We start from the raw sequence: 14,368 nt of genomic DNA, 5'->3' as shown, positions 1-14,368 counted from the left end.
ATAAATCCAATCCATTATTAGTGTGGCCATAAAGGGAGGGACATGGTCAGCAGCAATACTCAGGTAGGCTGTGGGGTTTAAATGATTCCCAGTTGGTACTAAGAGGCCCAAAGTGCACCAAGAAAACATCCCCAACACCATTGCACCACCAGCAAAATGAACTGTTGATACACAGCAGGATGGGTCCATGATTTCATGTCGTTTCTACAGCAGGAATGAAGACTCATCAGACCAGACTCATCAGACCAGGCAACATTTTCTAATCTTCAGTCGTCCAGTTTTGTTTAGCTGACAGGAGTGACACCCTTTGTGGTCATCTGCTGCTGTAGCTGATCAGCCACATCAGAGATGCTCTTCTGCACACCTTAGTTAGAATGAGTTTAGTTTGAGCCACTGTTGGGTTCATTGAACAGTATAATCATTCTCCTCTGACCTGTGACATAAACTAAGCATTTTTTACCCTGAGAACTGTGGCTCACCAGATACAGTATGTTCTCTTTCGCTGACTATTCTCTGTAAACCCTAGAGATGGCTGTGTGGGAAAATCCCAGTAGATCAGCAGTTTCTGTCTGGCAACAACAAGCGTGCTACATTCAAAGTCATTTAAATCACCTTTTTCCACCTTTGTGATGCTCACTTTGAACTTCAGCAGAACATGATTGAGAGAATATGATTAGCTTTCCAGTGAAGCAGCCTAACACTTTATTCCAATATCACAACAAAGTTCTCCTCCAAAATGAGAATGTATTTGAATTAACACCTCTGTAAAGCAGCTTGAACAAAAACTAAACATTCTAACTTTTATTAGACTGGGTTGTGACTCCTTATGAATAAGGGAAGAGCTGAGAGAAGTCGCTTTTTTATTAGTTTTACCCAGATGTTCCTAATAAACTGCCAACTGAGTGCAAGCAGAAGATTTACAATTACACCCGAGGGTCTTTTTTCCCCTCAGATCTCACCACCCACTGCTATATCTATCATTTCTGTGTCATTTGCCACGTTATTTCTCAGTGCATGAACCATACAAAACGTGAGCTATGAGATGGTGTCAGTGTAGCGATTACATAGCATACAGATGCATACGTATTATGATTACACTACAGGCTTTTTTAGGCTTTCAAGAGAAGCTACACGTGCAGAAAGCAGGCATCAAAAAGGTTTTGGCATGATTACAGTGAAACATCATGTCCATTTAGGGAGCTGTCAGTTGTGCCTCTGCTCTTTCTGCCCATCTTCAGCTCAATCTGGGCCTACGCTGCCTCTTTCTCAGTTCTGAAGCCAGAGAGCCGCATCCTGCTCATCTCTGCTGTCTGAGCACCATACTTTAGATCATTTATAAAGTAGGACATGCGTCTGCGATAAGAAGGTGAGGGCAAATTAGATTACACAGTCTCACACAAAGAAAGAGAAGAAGAGAGAGATTTTTGTGGCAGAAAATGAACCACTTGTCGAAGGGAAGGAATCACAGCATCATCTTTATACCCGCTAGGAGCTTCATTTATGGCATTATGAGCATTTTCTACCCAGATGGGCACTAGTGTAAAGGAAAGCAAGAATTGAGCGCTAAAGTGTCCAGTAATGGCTCACCCGTATTTGCTAAAAGCCACTTGAAAAGTGGAACAAAGGTGAGCGAGAGTAGAAGAGAAAAGAAAGGAATAATCATGTGCTTTTAATTATTTTCTGCAACACGTGAACAAATGAGCTGCAAGGGATGCAGGGAGGGGAGCTCCACGATTGAGTGTTAAATAAAATATAGCCAGATGACGTGAATTAATCACAGAGAGATGTGGGGGGAAACGGAAGATATCCTTCAAGAGTAGGTAGCATAGCTGTGAAAAACCCCCACAGGGTTAGAGCTGGCCTGCTTTCCAGTACTTAATACAACATCATCATTGGTCCTTGTCACGCAAACTCGATTACATGTAATCTTGTGGTGCTTTGATCCAGGCGGGATTGTGTTGTGCATGTGGGTTGTTGTTTGCAGTGAGATTTAATATAGGACATCAGATACTGTCCTGTGTACGTGTGAGGGTATTTTTTGATGTGTAATGCAGTGATATTTTTCAAAACCAAACCAGGACAGACGACGGCTGTTATACACGTTAGTTATGGAACGCGGTTGAACTTCAGCCCGACCCCATTATGCCCTGCGGTGACGCATGTGGATGAGTTCAGTGGTAGGATAGGTTTGTGCAGGTCGTTACAGGGCACGTGTGTTATTAACTCATTACATCATCATTACACGCAGTGTTTCAGGACCCCATGCTGCCAGGTCATCACCGAAACGAGCACCGGATGCACAAAAGAAAAAAAACAAACGCAGGTTGTTGCTAAAGAAATGGTTGGTGATTTGTGTTCAGTGCAAACGCCACAGAAATAAAAATACTAATTCAAGTGCTGTGCTGATGTTAACAGCTATCTTATTTGTTTTATTCTTTGCAACAAGCCTAAGTTTTCAGAAAAGGTGCCAATGATCCGGCTCAGAGGCTTAAAGAGTGTCTACTGGTTTATAAATGGTGTGAGGCCAGGCCAGTTCAGGTGTGCCTTTTGGTTTTCTGTTAACAATACATGAAATACCAGATACTTAAATGTGCAACTGCAAAGAAAGTATCGTGCAGTATTATTGGCATTTGATTGCTTTTTCTGTGGAGCATCTGTCATCTGTTGTGAGAAGCTGGCTAATGTTAAGTACAGTGCCAAACAAGCTAAGAAAACATCCCTACAGAGACAGTTTTGTCCTACTTCAAAAGAGCACCAGCTCTGAACCAGAAGCTCTTAGACTGTGTGTCTCATAGTGATATGCTGACATACACTATATGGTGCATAAATGGTGAATAAGACCAATCATTCAGCCATGGGAACAAGCTTCCATACCATTGCAAATATTTAAGGAAGAATATGTAATTTGTTGTGCTCATCTCAGGTTGCATTTACCTAATTTTAAGATCTAGATATTTTTCATTATGTCCTGATATGTAAACACTTAGAAATGACAGAGGGTGTACTTTCCTTTTACCATGACTGTACATTATAGAGACAAAAGTATTGGGCCACGCCATTTAATATTGGAATTCAGGTGTTTTCAGTCCCGTTATGTGTGTAAAATCATGCACCTAGCCGTGCAGTCTGCCTTTATAAACGTGTGTGAAAGAAGGGGTCGGTCTAAGACCTCACTGAATTTGAAGGTGATACTGAAATGAGATGCTACCATTTCCTCAAGTCAGTTTGTTTAATTTCTTCCCTGCAGGTATTCCACCATCGGTGGTAAGTGGTATTATTGCAAAGTGGAAATGTTTAAGAGTCCCAGCAACTCCGCCACAAAGTGCCTGATCACATAAAGTTACAGAGCAGGGTCGTGCAGTTCGTATACGTCACCAGCCATCAACTGAGAGCTCCAAACCTCCTCTGACATTAACAAAATCTGAGCATGGGGAGCTACATGGCATTAGTTCCTATGGCTGAGCAGCTCCTGTAGCTGTAATGTGTAGGTGTCCCAATGCTTTTTTCTGAATATCACCCATCTACAGCTGTTTGTATAATACGTATGTATAAATGACATGAAAAATAATAATTTGCCATCTTGGGCTAAATGGAAATATTCAAGGCTACATGCAGACTTTGTGAGGCTAAACTTTAACTTATCCAGTGCTAAATCTGCATGCTATTGTACCCGATGCTTATTAGCAGGCACTGCTTAAAGTTAAAATCTGACATGTATGGTTGGACAGACTGAAAGAAAAGTCTGAGGATCGATAAATTCAGAAGCATCCTTTCTCTGGTCTAACGAACTGACGAGGGAGGAGATCCAGGTTTTAGTGTTACTTTTTTAATATTGTAAACAACCATGCTTTGTAACCAGGTTTGAACAGCAGGTGTAAACATGTTTGGGGAAGCCTATTTAGAATAATATGTTAAGTCATTTGAGTCTGGATCAAAGTGGTGGAACAGCAGGCAAATCGACATGTTGCTAGCACAGCTTTAAAGCAAAGAAGGGAAGCCAGAAAGCGAGAGAGGGAGAGACTCCAGACAGGGAGTCCGGTGGACTTAACAACCAGGCTGTTAAATTCATCACAAAGTTGTCAAGTATCAGGTGACATTAATTATAGATGCCTTGTGCGATGAGCCGTTTGTTTAGTGTGCCTGTAAAATTGGGCCATAGATGTGAAGAGGAGTGGGTCAGCGAGGTTACACGTGAGCGCTGTGCCACCCTTTCTTTCCTGCTACCCTCCAATTTAGAGTCAGCACTCAAAAATAATAAGAGGAGTGGGAAAGAATTGGGAGCAAGAGCGAAAGAGAGTGGGAGGGTGAGAGACAACACAAGAGTGGGGATGCTGAATAAAACATAACAGAAGGAAAGAGATGGATGGATGACTGAGCAAGTTTTCCTCTACTCCTCTTTCTAAGCCAGCGCATACAGCACTGAGCACACCTGCATGCTCGCACGTAACACACCAGTAACACATCTGGTGTACGCTGCACATCCCATGTGCGCTCATACAGTGTGTATACTATGCATGCGTGTCTTTAGCAATTTCACCGGACACCGGACACCAGACACGCCAGGGAAATTATCAGAATCATTTGCACATCTAGCTGCAGCTCGGCACGCCCGAGCAGGCTCTGCGTTCGCTCTCGCCACCCCTGGGTGAGTCTCCCTGGTCTAAGTGGTCCAGCTTCTGCCCCTGCCCAGCACCAGGGACCAGCTGGTCTGACCAGGCTCTTATAATACTTCTGTTATTAGACTTGGGAAATGGAGACATTTAACACTGCTGCAGCTGAGACTAAAGCCCCACGGCCCTGTCTGTAAATTACACTGCTCTCACAAACAATTGCATTGAAATAAGGCCACTGAGGAAGGATTTTGGCTCTGTAAAATGTAGCCTTGATGACCTAGTTTCAGCAACTACCACCACTGCCTGTGTGCGTGAGTGTGTTTGATCATCTTCACCAACTATCGCTAATCACAAAGTTTACCATTAAATATGCAACAGCTCTAAACGCAGGCTCATAACTCTTCGTGAATTAAAGGAATGCCTTTCAAGTCATTCTGCCGTTGTAATTTGCTGCAGTGATGAAGCATAAAAGATTGGGTTTAATTGTGTGCTTTACCTAAAAAAATATTCTCAGCCTCTTTGAAATCGGCTCCTCAACAGTTTCTGTCTGATCCTCCTGATCAGACCCTTCTGTAGCGCCCCAATCTCGACCAGGGCTGTTTGATGTTGTCTGAGCTGATGTGTGTTTGTTTGCAGTTGGACTTCTCCTATTGATCACAGCAGATTGGACCCAGTTATGTTTGCTCAAGTGTGCAGACATTAGAGGACCTCCTCATTCTGATCACACCGCTGAGAGAAATATGGGCCGTAACAGCAGTAATGATGGGAAAACTCTCCCTTTTGTTTTTAGTCAGTATCAAAGGGATTCTGCAATAGCTCTCAGGTTTCCTTTATACTTTCCGTTTAGCATGGATATAAGCTGACAGCAGTTCAATCAAAGAAACATCACAGAACAAAGACTTACATATCTACAAATTCCTATAAATAATTCAGTAACACATATGTTTTAATTAGTTCTATGTATTAGAAATACTAAACTCCTCTAATCTATCACTTTGGTTTGAAGCAAGTGATTTACTTTTTTGCTTCACATCCTGCTGAGGAGTCAATCAGGAAAAGGCGTGCACAAGGCATCCTTTTCAGACGTCTGAAACACCTCAACTTGCTGCTTTCAATATGGAGGAGCAGCGGCTGTACCCCGAGTCCCTCTCGATCAGCTGACCTCCTCCTATCTCTAAGGGAGAACCCAGCCACCCTTCAAAGGAAACTCATCTTGGCCACATATATCCACAACCTCATTCTATCGGTCACTACCCAGAGCTCGTGTCTATAGAAGAGGGTCATAGGAATGTAGCTTGACTACAACAGATCTGCCCCAATCCACCTGTCAATCTTACCCCTCACACTCACTTATTAAATAATATTCCCAAAATATCAGCCAAGCACAAAAAAGAAAGAGCAAATCTGTCTTGTTATTTAGCTTCTGGTATCAGTCACTCAAAAACCAAACAAAAAAAGAAAAACATCCATTGTGTGGTTCTTTTGATTGACAGATGGCCCTGCTAGGCTTCAGCTCCACTACTTCGAGTCATTCAAAATGGACCTCATCAGAGTGTGTATGTGTGCTGCTGTTGGTGTCTTCTCAAGCATTTCTATTGGATCCTTTGATTACTATCATTGCCTGATGTCAGGTGGAGACTGTCTAAGACACAGACGCTCCACTTCACTTTTGCAGTTCTTTGTTGTCTTAACTTCACCACTCGACGTTGCTGTTTAGGTAGTCGAGGCCCAAAGATTATGTCACTCATAATATCTTGATGGCAGTGAAATGTGTCTGAAATAAAGCCTTTAAAGAAAAATTCTTGGTATTTCTTATATTCTGTTCAGTATCTCATTTATTAACAGGCTTTTAAGTTCATCGGCACTATTCACTCTCACTTTGTCTTTCTTCTCCTTTATTTTATTTTATTTTTTTTAAACTTCAGGCCTGTATTGTCATCTTAGTCGCCTGTGCTTCTGGTGTAGTTTTTGATGGTTTTATTCTTCAACTTCATTGCTCTCTATCCGCACACCCAGGCTCTGTCTTGTCTCACAGCACCCTCTGGTGGTTGTTTTCAGTCATCGGACTCGGTACAAGCTGTAAACAGTGAGGGAGTCAGGGAAGGAGTGGGCAGGCGCGGATGTAATCAGGACTCGTTATTTTGGATCGACAGGCCCGATCCGTCTGCGAGGCCGCTGCGTGTCTCAGAACAACCGAGGCGAAGGAGCATCAGCCGGGCCGGCTCCTCCATTCAGTCCGGGGCGGTAAGTACGGAGCAGCACTGCTGCTGTGGTTGTTGTTAATGTTCGTAGAATTTCTCCTTCAGGCCTGCTGAGACACCCCGCCATGAAAACAGTGACTCTGCTACAGTGTAGCATCATGTAGGTGCCCAGCATCCTGTTTACTAAAAGGCGTAGATGCTGCTTTATATCGGTATTTGTTGCAATACCAACCATGTACCTCTAGAAAGAAGCATAAAAAGCCAAGACTGTACTAATAGAGCCATTAACGTGCTACCGTAAGCATATTGTTGTTTATGTTGGGCAGAGGCAGATGTTTGTTTATAAGTGCATTTTATGGGTTGGGCCCACGTTTGTCTCCAGAGCTGCTTTTTCTTCGTGTCATAGATTCAACATGTTGACATGATAGCATCACGCATTTGCTGCACATTTGTCAAATGCACATACATGATGTGAGTCGCCTCTTCCACCACATCCCAAAGGTGCTCTATTGGATTGAGATTATTGTGGAGGCCATCAGAGTACAGTGAGTACGTACTCATTGTCATGTTCAAGAAACCAGTTTGAGGTGATCAGAGCTTCGTGACGTGGTTTGTTATCCTGCTGGAAGCAGCCATCAGTAGATGGGCACCCCGTGCCATCTACACCGTGGACATAAAGGGATGAGAAGCAACAATACTTAAGTAGACTGTGGTGTTTAAATGATGCTGGGTTTGTACTTGTGGGCCCAAGGTATGCCTATAAAATATTTCTAACACCATGGCACGACCAGCAGTAGCTGTAAGCTTTGATACAAAGCAGGAGGGATCCATGCTTTCATGTTGTTTCTGGCAAATTCTCACACAACCGTCTAAATGTCGCAGAAGAATCCAGACTCAACATCTCTAACCAGTTTCTCTAGCAGGTTGGTAGTGCTGTTGTATGCTCGCTTCAGAGAGCTCCCCAAATGAAGTGCTTAACTTTATAAAGAACCAGTGAGCCAGCTGCGGCCACTACTGCGCAATAACTGAGTGAACTACAGCTTCATAACACCCAGGCAGCAATTTTCATTCTTTCTAACTGACTGCGGCCTTCTAAAACATTAAACAGTGCCTACTTCTTTCTCTTCTGCATGTCCTTCTACTGCTTAATGTCTTTTCCCAGAAATCCTCATGCATCAAAAACTCTGCTTGTCTCTGTGTCTTTCTGTACAGCGGTCCCTGCATCACTGACACATTGCCTCAGAGCTGGGATACACTTCAGTGACACCATGCACTTCGTGACCACACCTGCTGCGGTGCTGTGTCTGCTGGCTGGGGCATCGGTGGCCATTCACGCCCCTGAGACAGGTAAGGAGGGCAGCATGGAGCCAGGGGACTCCACAGGGCTCAACAGCGGTCAGTTGTAATAAAAAGCAAAGATTTAAAGGTCAGGTTTGTGAGAGCAGACAGCAAATAACATGTCAGAGGGATTCAGTGCTAAGAAAGTCAGGTCAGTCGTTTTATGGAGCAGACGTCTTGGTGCTGGGTCAGTGAGATGCTGCTTATTTGGCTTATATTAAGTTAATGGTTAATGATCTGTTTAGTACTTCTAAGCTATATTGAGTCTTTGATGCTATGATATCTGAGACCTTATGTGTCCCCTCAGTTTTTTTGGACAAGGAGCAGGCAACCTCCTTAATCTCCCGTCAGAAGAGAAATACACCTTCCACTCTGGAGCAGGCTTGCATGGAGAAGGTGTGCAGCTACGAGGAGGCCAGAAAGTTCTTCCAAGACACATACCGCACGGTGAGCTCACTGTTAATCCCCTCCTCATTTCCTCAAACCTCCTTTGCGCCTCTGTTTGTAAAGAGAAAGCCACTGTGCAGCTCCAGATGTTTACTTGTGCCGTGTTATTTCTTCTCCAGGATATCTTCTGGTCAGTCTACGTTGGTAAGTGCATTATTAAAAGGATTGTCCATTACTGCCTATGCATTAGCACTGCATTACAGCTTATTAACTTCTCCGTGTTCAGATGGAGATCAGTGCGCAGAGAAGCCCTGCAAGAATGGAGCCATGTGTTCAGACAGCGTTGGAGGCTTTGATTGTGTCTGTAAGTCGGGTTTCACTGGAGCCCTCTGCGAGAAAGGTGAGAAGGAGACGGCAGGATTTCGCACGTGAACATCATTTTTGATTTGCTTTTCAAGTTCTGCAAGCTTTCCACTTTGTTTTCACAATGCAGACGAGACTCTGTGCACTCTGGAAAAGGACCAGGGCTGCTCTCAGTTCTGTAAACCAGGCTACATATCCTACGAATGCTCCTGCGCCCGTGGGTGGAAGCTCAACACAGACAAGAAACAGTGTGTGCCTCAAGGTACGTCTGTCATGTATTGAAATTACTTTTTTCTGCATGTTCTTTGTTCGAGTTTGAAAAAAAAAATCCGTGTTTTATGCCTGTGTCTATTATTTACTGAATAACATGGCAGATTACTAGTTGCCAGTGATTGTGGGTGGTGGAAAACCTTTGGCAGTACATCAAAACAATACATAAAGGTTATCCATCCATCTTCTGCCACTTATGTGGGTCTGCAATAAAAGCAGTCTAAGCATAAATGCACAGACCCACTCAGTGAGCCACCTCCTCCAGCTCTTCAAAGATCACTAAGGCCAGCTGAGATATATATAATAAATAATCTCTCCATCGTGTTCCTCTTTGTAGGAAATAACAGAAATACTTCACCTAGGAAGCACCACAGTAGATATACTAAGGACTCCTCGATGTGGAGTGGTAGTGGCTCCACTCTGTGGCCCTCCTGAATGAAAGAGCTCCTCTTGCTGTCTCTAAGGGAGAACCCAGCCACCCTGCCGAGGAATCTCTTTTCCATTCTTTGCATCCAAAATCTCATTCTTTCTGTGACTACAAAGATTTTGTGGCCGTGTGTGAGGGCGAGAATGTAAATCAATCAACACTTAACTGTGACACTTGGCTCTCTCTTCAGATATACTCATTTTACTTTCACTGCTGAAACTGCACCAATGCATCTGTCAGTCTCCCCGCTCCACCCTTATGAACAAGACCCTGACATATTTGAACTCCCTCTCTCAGGTACCAGTTTTTCCCTGACCTGAAGTGGGAATCGTGGCCTCAGACTAGGAGGTGCTATCTGTCATTTTTGCTGCTTCACACTTGGCTGCTAACTGCCCCAGTGCGAGATGCATGTCACCTACTAATGAAGCCAGAAGAGAGGTGATGCTGAGGCCACCAAAGGGCAAGTGGTGGAGGCCACCCTCCACCACTTGGCTGTGTTTAGAAATTCTGTGACCATTTTTACACTGCATAAAAATGAGGTCACACCAGGGTACCGCAGTCGATTTAGCATCTCTGCTTAATCTGACAATCTGTCTTTGGGTTGTGGGAAGAGGCTGGAATACTGGGGAAAACCCACAGGGACAGTGAAAATATGCCAGCTTCACACAGCCTCCAACCAACCAGCATTGTTGCCTCAAAGCAAAATTGCTGTTATTAGGTACTATGGAGGACCCCTACACCTCCATAGTGCCTCATGAAGAGCTGAATTTATTACAGCACAAGGGTTTGAAGTGAAAATGGCGTTTAGAGCAGGAAAAAACAGTTTTCTCTTAGAGGGCATAGACAAGAGACCCATCTGCCCATGTTTGTTTACTTTTTCAGTCATTTTTCTAACATTGTATCGCTTACATGATGCTGTCAAAGATATAATCAAGACACCCATCCAGCCAGCTCAGATGAAAAGAGGATTTCTGATATTTCCCCACAGACTGCTTTTGACTACAAAAACTATTGCTAGATATGCCCGTCGTACTTCAAAAATAATGTAGTCAAAGAAATAATCATAATCATCTCCTTCTGTCAGTCGAGTACCCCTGCGGTAAGGCGGTCCGTCTACAACAGTTGCAAGGCAAATTGTCCAGAATCAGCACCAGCAACCCTGAAGGAATTGCCTGTTTGTCATCAGAATGTCCGTGGCAGGTAGGAGGACACTTGTTAACATAAAGACACAATGATTTCAGTGTGTGGGTGTGCGTTTCTCAAAGGTATGAAAAAGAGATGCAGGGTCTTAACTGTCGTGCTGTTTGCAGGCTGTTCTGGTGAGTTCAGAGTCTGCAGGTTTCTGTAGCGGAGTCATACTGAAGGAGAACTTTGTCCTGACTACAGCTCAGTGTGCCAAAAAATACTCATCCTTCCAGGTGGTTGTTGGTGAGTAAACAAAGATTATACAAACACTGCAAGTAGGTAGTGATTGATATGTATTGTACATTTTATAATACACAATTAGTTTTCCATTGCCCCCCAAAAATGTAATCTAAAATAATAATAAAAAATGTACATAATATGTATACAAAATGTTTAAGTATAGATTCAAAAGGGGGGTGTTTGCATTTGTAATGATTTCCATCCTGTATGAAGGAAATCCATAACATATCCTCCTGAGAACCAGCCAATTAGTTTATGTCCTCTGTAATGGACATTTGTTTTCTGTCTTTATATCTTCAGACTCATTTAAGCTATCCTACTAAATCCTGATGTGTTAAATAGAGGACATCTTGGGCTTTCCATTGATATCTAATGTGTTTGGGTGACCTCTTTCAGCTCCAAAGAGGAAGGACATCACAAAAAAATTAAATCCAACGATTAATTTTCCCCTCGGTTCTCAGGAGGATAAATAATAACAGTACCATAGATGTTACTGTGTGTGGAGGGACCTATCCAAGCTTTCCTTTCAGATTCAGAACAAATTTGTCTCTTTTTTGGTTTATGTTACATGTCCACCTGTGATGATATATTATAATTTTTTAATGGCATGAAAACACATACATGTCAGCACATTGTATAGAAGCCAGCATGTGCCTTAAAATATAAATATTTAAGTGAAAAGTCTTTTCAGTCAGCAGACGCAGCACAGTTTAGGTTTATAACTGAAGAAAGCACAAGACTTCTGGAAACAGACTAATAAGATAAAGGTGGAGATAACTGGCCAGAATGCACAGCATTGTGTTTGGTGAAAACCAAACACAGCATATCAGCACAAACACTCACAGTAAAAACTGTAAAAACTGTTTTATTATCAAAGACCGACATTTATTTAGCTCACATTGTCTGCTCAGAACAAATAGCATTTACCTAAATAAACACAAATCCACAAATTGAAAAATTCTACCATTTTATAATCGTTGTTAAATAAAATTACAGAATAAATCGATCAAAAAAAGAAGTTTCCAAAATTGTCATTTTATAAATCATGAATATTACATCAGCAAATTAGTGTTCATTTAAATATGGTTTCTTTTGCTGTTTTAAAATGTAATAAAATAATTATAATCTAATAATTATAATAATAATAATAATAATAATAATAATAATCAAGCTATTAATATAATTATTGCAACAGCTCTGCACTGAACTCGAGCACAGAAGTGCAGTAAATCTTGTGCTGCATGCCGGTTTTTCGATTTTTAGAACTTTTAACATCATCGCCCTTCCTTATCTCCTGCACAGGTAAAGACAGCAGCAGTAATACTGACCAACAGACGCTGTATGTTAAAGTGATTCATGTCCACCCGCGCTATGTGGAAGGTCGCCCTGAAAACGACCTGGCTGTGATTGAGCTCCGCGACCGCATCATCTTTAAAAGACACATGATTGCTGCCTGTCTGCCAGAACGAGACTTTGCTGAGAGCGTTTTGATGGCAGGTGACTACACAACGGTGGTCACTGGCTGGAAGGAACCACAGCAGGGGTCTGCTTTCCAGGGCTCGCTCACTCTTAACACCCTGGTGTACAACAAGCTTCCCATGTGTCTGGAAACTCACGGAAACTTGATGACCAACAAGATGGGCTGCACTGCACCTCGTGAGAACGCCGGCTGCACCATGAGCTCCGGCAGCCCCCTGCTCACCCTGTACAGGGACGTGTTCTTCCTCACTGGTGTGGTGAGTCAGCCAACAGGGGCCGACTGCAGCAAAGGATACATCTTCCAGAAGGTGTCGCGCCACCTCGGCTGGCTGCGGCAAAGAATAGGTTCACGTTAGGAGCGGTAGTCAGAGAGCACACTGAGGTTATTGATCATGGAATAGGATAATACAGGTTAATAAATAATAAAACAGGGAAACTGAATATTTTCCTCCTTCTAACTTAGTCTCTTCTTTATCCTTGTCCTTGTGTATTTAAAAAATTTTAATAACTAACATAACATATATGCTGTCATCTCCGTTCCTCTTTGGTGTGTCTCGTTTATCCACAAGGTGGCTCTCTGGTTACATAAAGACAGAAGCTTTCATTACATGTATCCTACAACTACAGCAGAAACGGTGAGAGATGTGTGAATTATTCAGCATGTGTTTTGTGATGTGGACGTACCGTTTTAATAACCTCTGAGCGCTGTACTCGTTGACATGCACCTTATAAGACTATTACTCATCACTGTTGTATGAATGTAATAAAGTGTAACACCACACCTACTGTCAGCGTTGTCATTGTGGTTATAAGAGGTTATAATTATTTCAGAACTTTACATATAAAGCTTGAGATGTGTCATAGTTTGTGGGAGATCATCAAACACAAGAACGTGGGCATTACTATTAATGTCAAATGAATATACACGACTGTGCAAAAGTCTTGGGCTGATCCCTGTTTCTTTATTATTCTTCAGCACAGTCTGAACTCTCTTAGGCTGTTTCTTCTAATTTCTTTAAGGAGTGTTCAGGAATAGGTCTCCAGGTTTCTTGAAGAACATTCAAAGCTCTTCTTTGGATGTTTGATTCCTTTTGTTCCTCTATCTGTCAAGAAGATAGCAGTAATGTTGAGGTCCAGGTTCTGTGGAAGCCAATCCATGACTGATAGTGTTTCAGTGTATGTTTTTTCCATCCAGTTATGCTTTTTACAGCATTGGCAGTGTATTTGGGGTCATTGTCATGTTTAAAAAGGAAATTGTTCCCAATCAGATACGTTCCAGATGGATGCATGATCGTACTTTTCTGTGTTCATACCGGTAATTCCATCAATTTTGACAAAATCTCCAACAAATGCAGTTCCAAACTATGACAAAGTCTCCGATGTTTTACAGATGGCTGTAGATACTCACTGTTCTATCTCTGTCCTGACTTTCTCTGTACAAATTGACCAAAAATGTCTAATTTGGATTAATCACACCATAAGACTTGTTGCCACTCATTTACAGTCCAGTTCTCCCCACTTCCCTTTCCTAAGTATCGCTGCTGGAGAGCCATCCTTGCATTGAGACCAACTGAACGGCCAGATCCATCTCTCAGGTCCTGTTCATGCTTGGACAACTCCTAGGTCAGTGTTAAGAAACACTCCTCTGAAAATTATCAGGTACAACAAGTGTACTGAAAATCTGTAAAAAAGCAGCCAATGTCCAAAGAAAAACTTTGGAAGACCTTCAGAAAGCCTGGAGGATTGTTGCTCTGGCTCCTTGGAAGTAAAATATAAAGAAATGACGGGTGGCTCAAGACTTTTGCCCATTACTCTGTAATACATCAACAACAGCAAAGAATCTAAAATTACGAACTAATACTTAA

The 14,368-nt window shown here is 42.5% G+C and overlaps 1 protein-coding gene across 1 annotated transcript; it reads left to right on the top strand.

Moving 5' to 3' along the window:
* Window positions 1–6,680: 6,680 nt before the first annotated feature.
* On the top strand, window positions 6,681–13,284 carry proza (protein Z, vitamin K-dependent plasma glycoprotein a). Its single transcript, XM_026165014.2, has 9 exons — window positions 6,681–6,857; window positions 8,027–8,161; window positions 8,460–8,599; window positions 8,719–8,743; window positions 8,826–8,939; window positions 9,033–9,164; window positions 10,684–10,799; window positions 10,910–11,027; window positions 12,327–13,284. Exons 2-9 carry the CDS (start codon window positions 8,083–8,085, stop codon window positions 12,857–12,859), a joined length of 1,257 nt encoding a protein of 418 aa, XP_026020799.2. The 5' UTR covers window positions 6,681–6,857; window positions 8,027–8,082; the 3' UTR covers window positions 12,860–13,284.
* The last annotated feature ends 1,084 nt before the right edge of the window (window positions 13,285–14,368 follow it).

The sequence above is a fragment of the Astatotilapia calliptera genome, chromosome 4 (assembly GCF_964374335.1).
Source record: "Astatotilapia calliptera chromosome 4, fAstCal68.1, whole genome shotgun sequence".
NCBI classification, from domain to species: Eukaryota; Metazoa; Chordata; class Actinopteri; order Cichliformes; family Cichlidae; genus Astatotilapia; species Astatotilapia calliptera.
This window is presented reverse-complemented; position numbering and strand designations above follow the sequence as displayed.

Excerpts from the sequence above, each read along its gene's own strand:
- proza (XM_026165014.2), top strand. The coding sequence starts at position 8,083 with ATGCACTTCGTGACCACACCTGCTGCGGTGCTGTGTCTGCTGGCTGGG. Across the intron at positions 9,165-10,683 it reads GAAACAGTGTGTGCCTCAAG|TCGAGTACCCCTGCGGTAAG; the intron begins GTACGTCTGTCA and ends TCCTTCTGTCAG. Across the intron at positions 11,028-12,326 it reads ATCCTTCCAGGTGGTTGTTG|GTAAAGACAGCAGCAGTAAT; the intron begins GTGAGTAAACAA and ends TCTCCTGCACAG.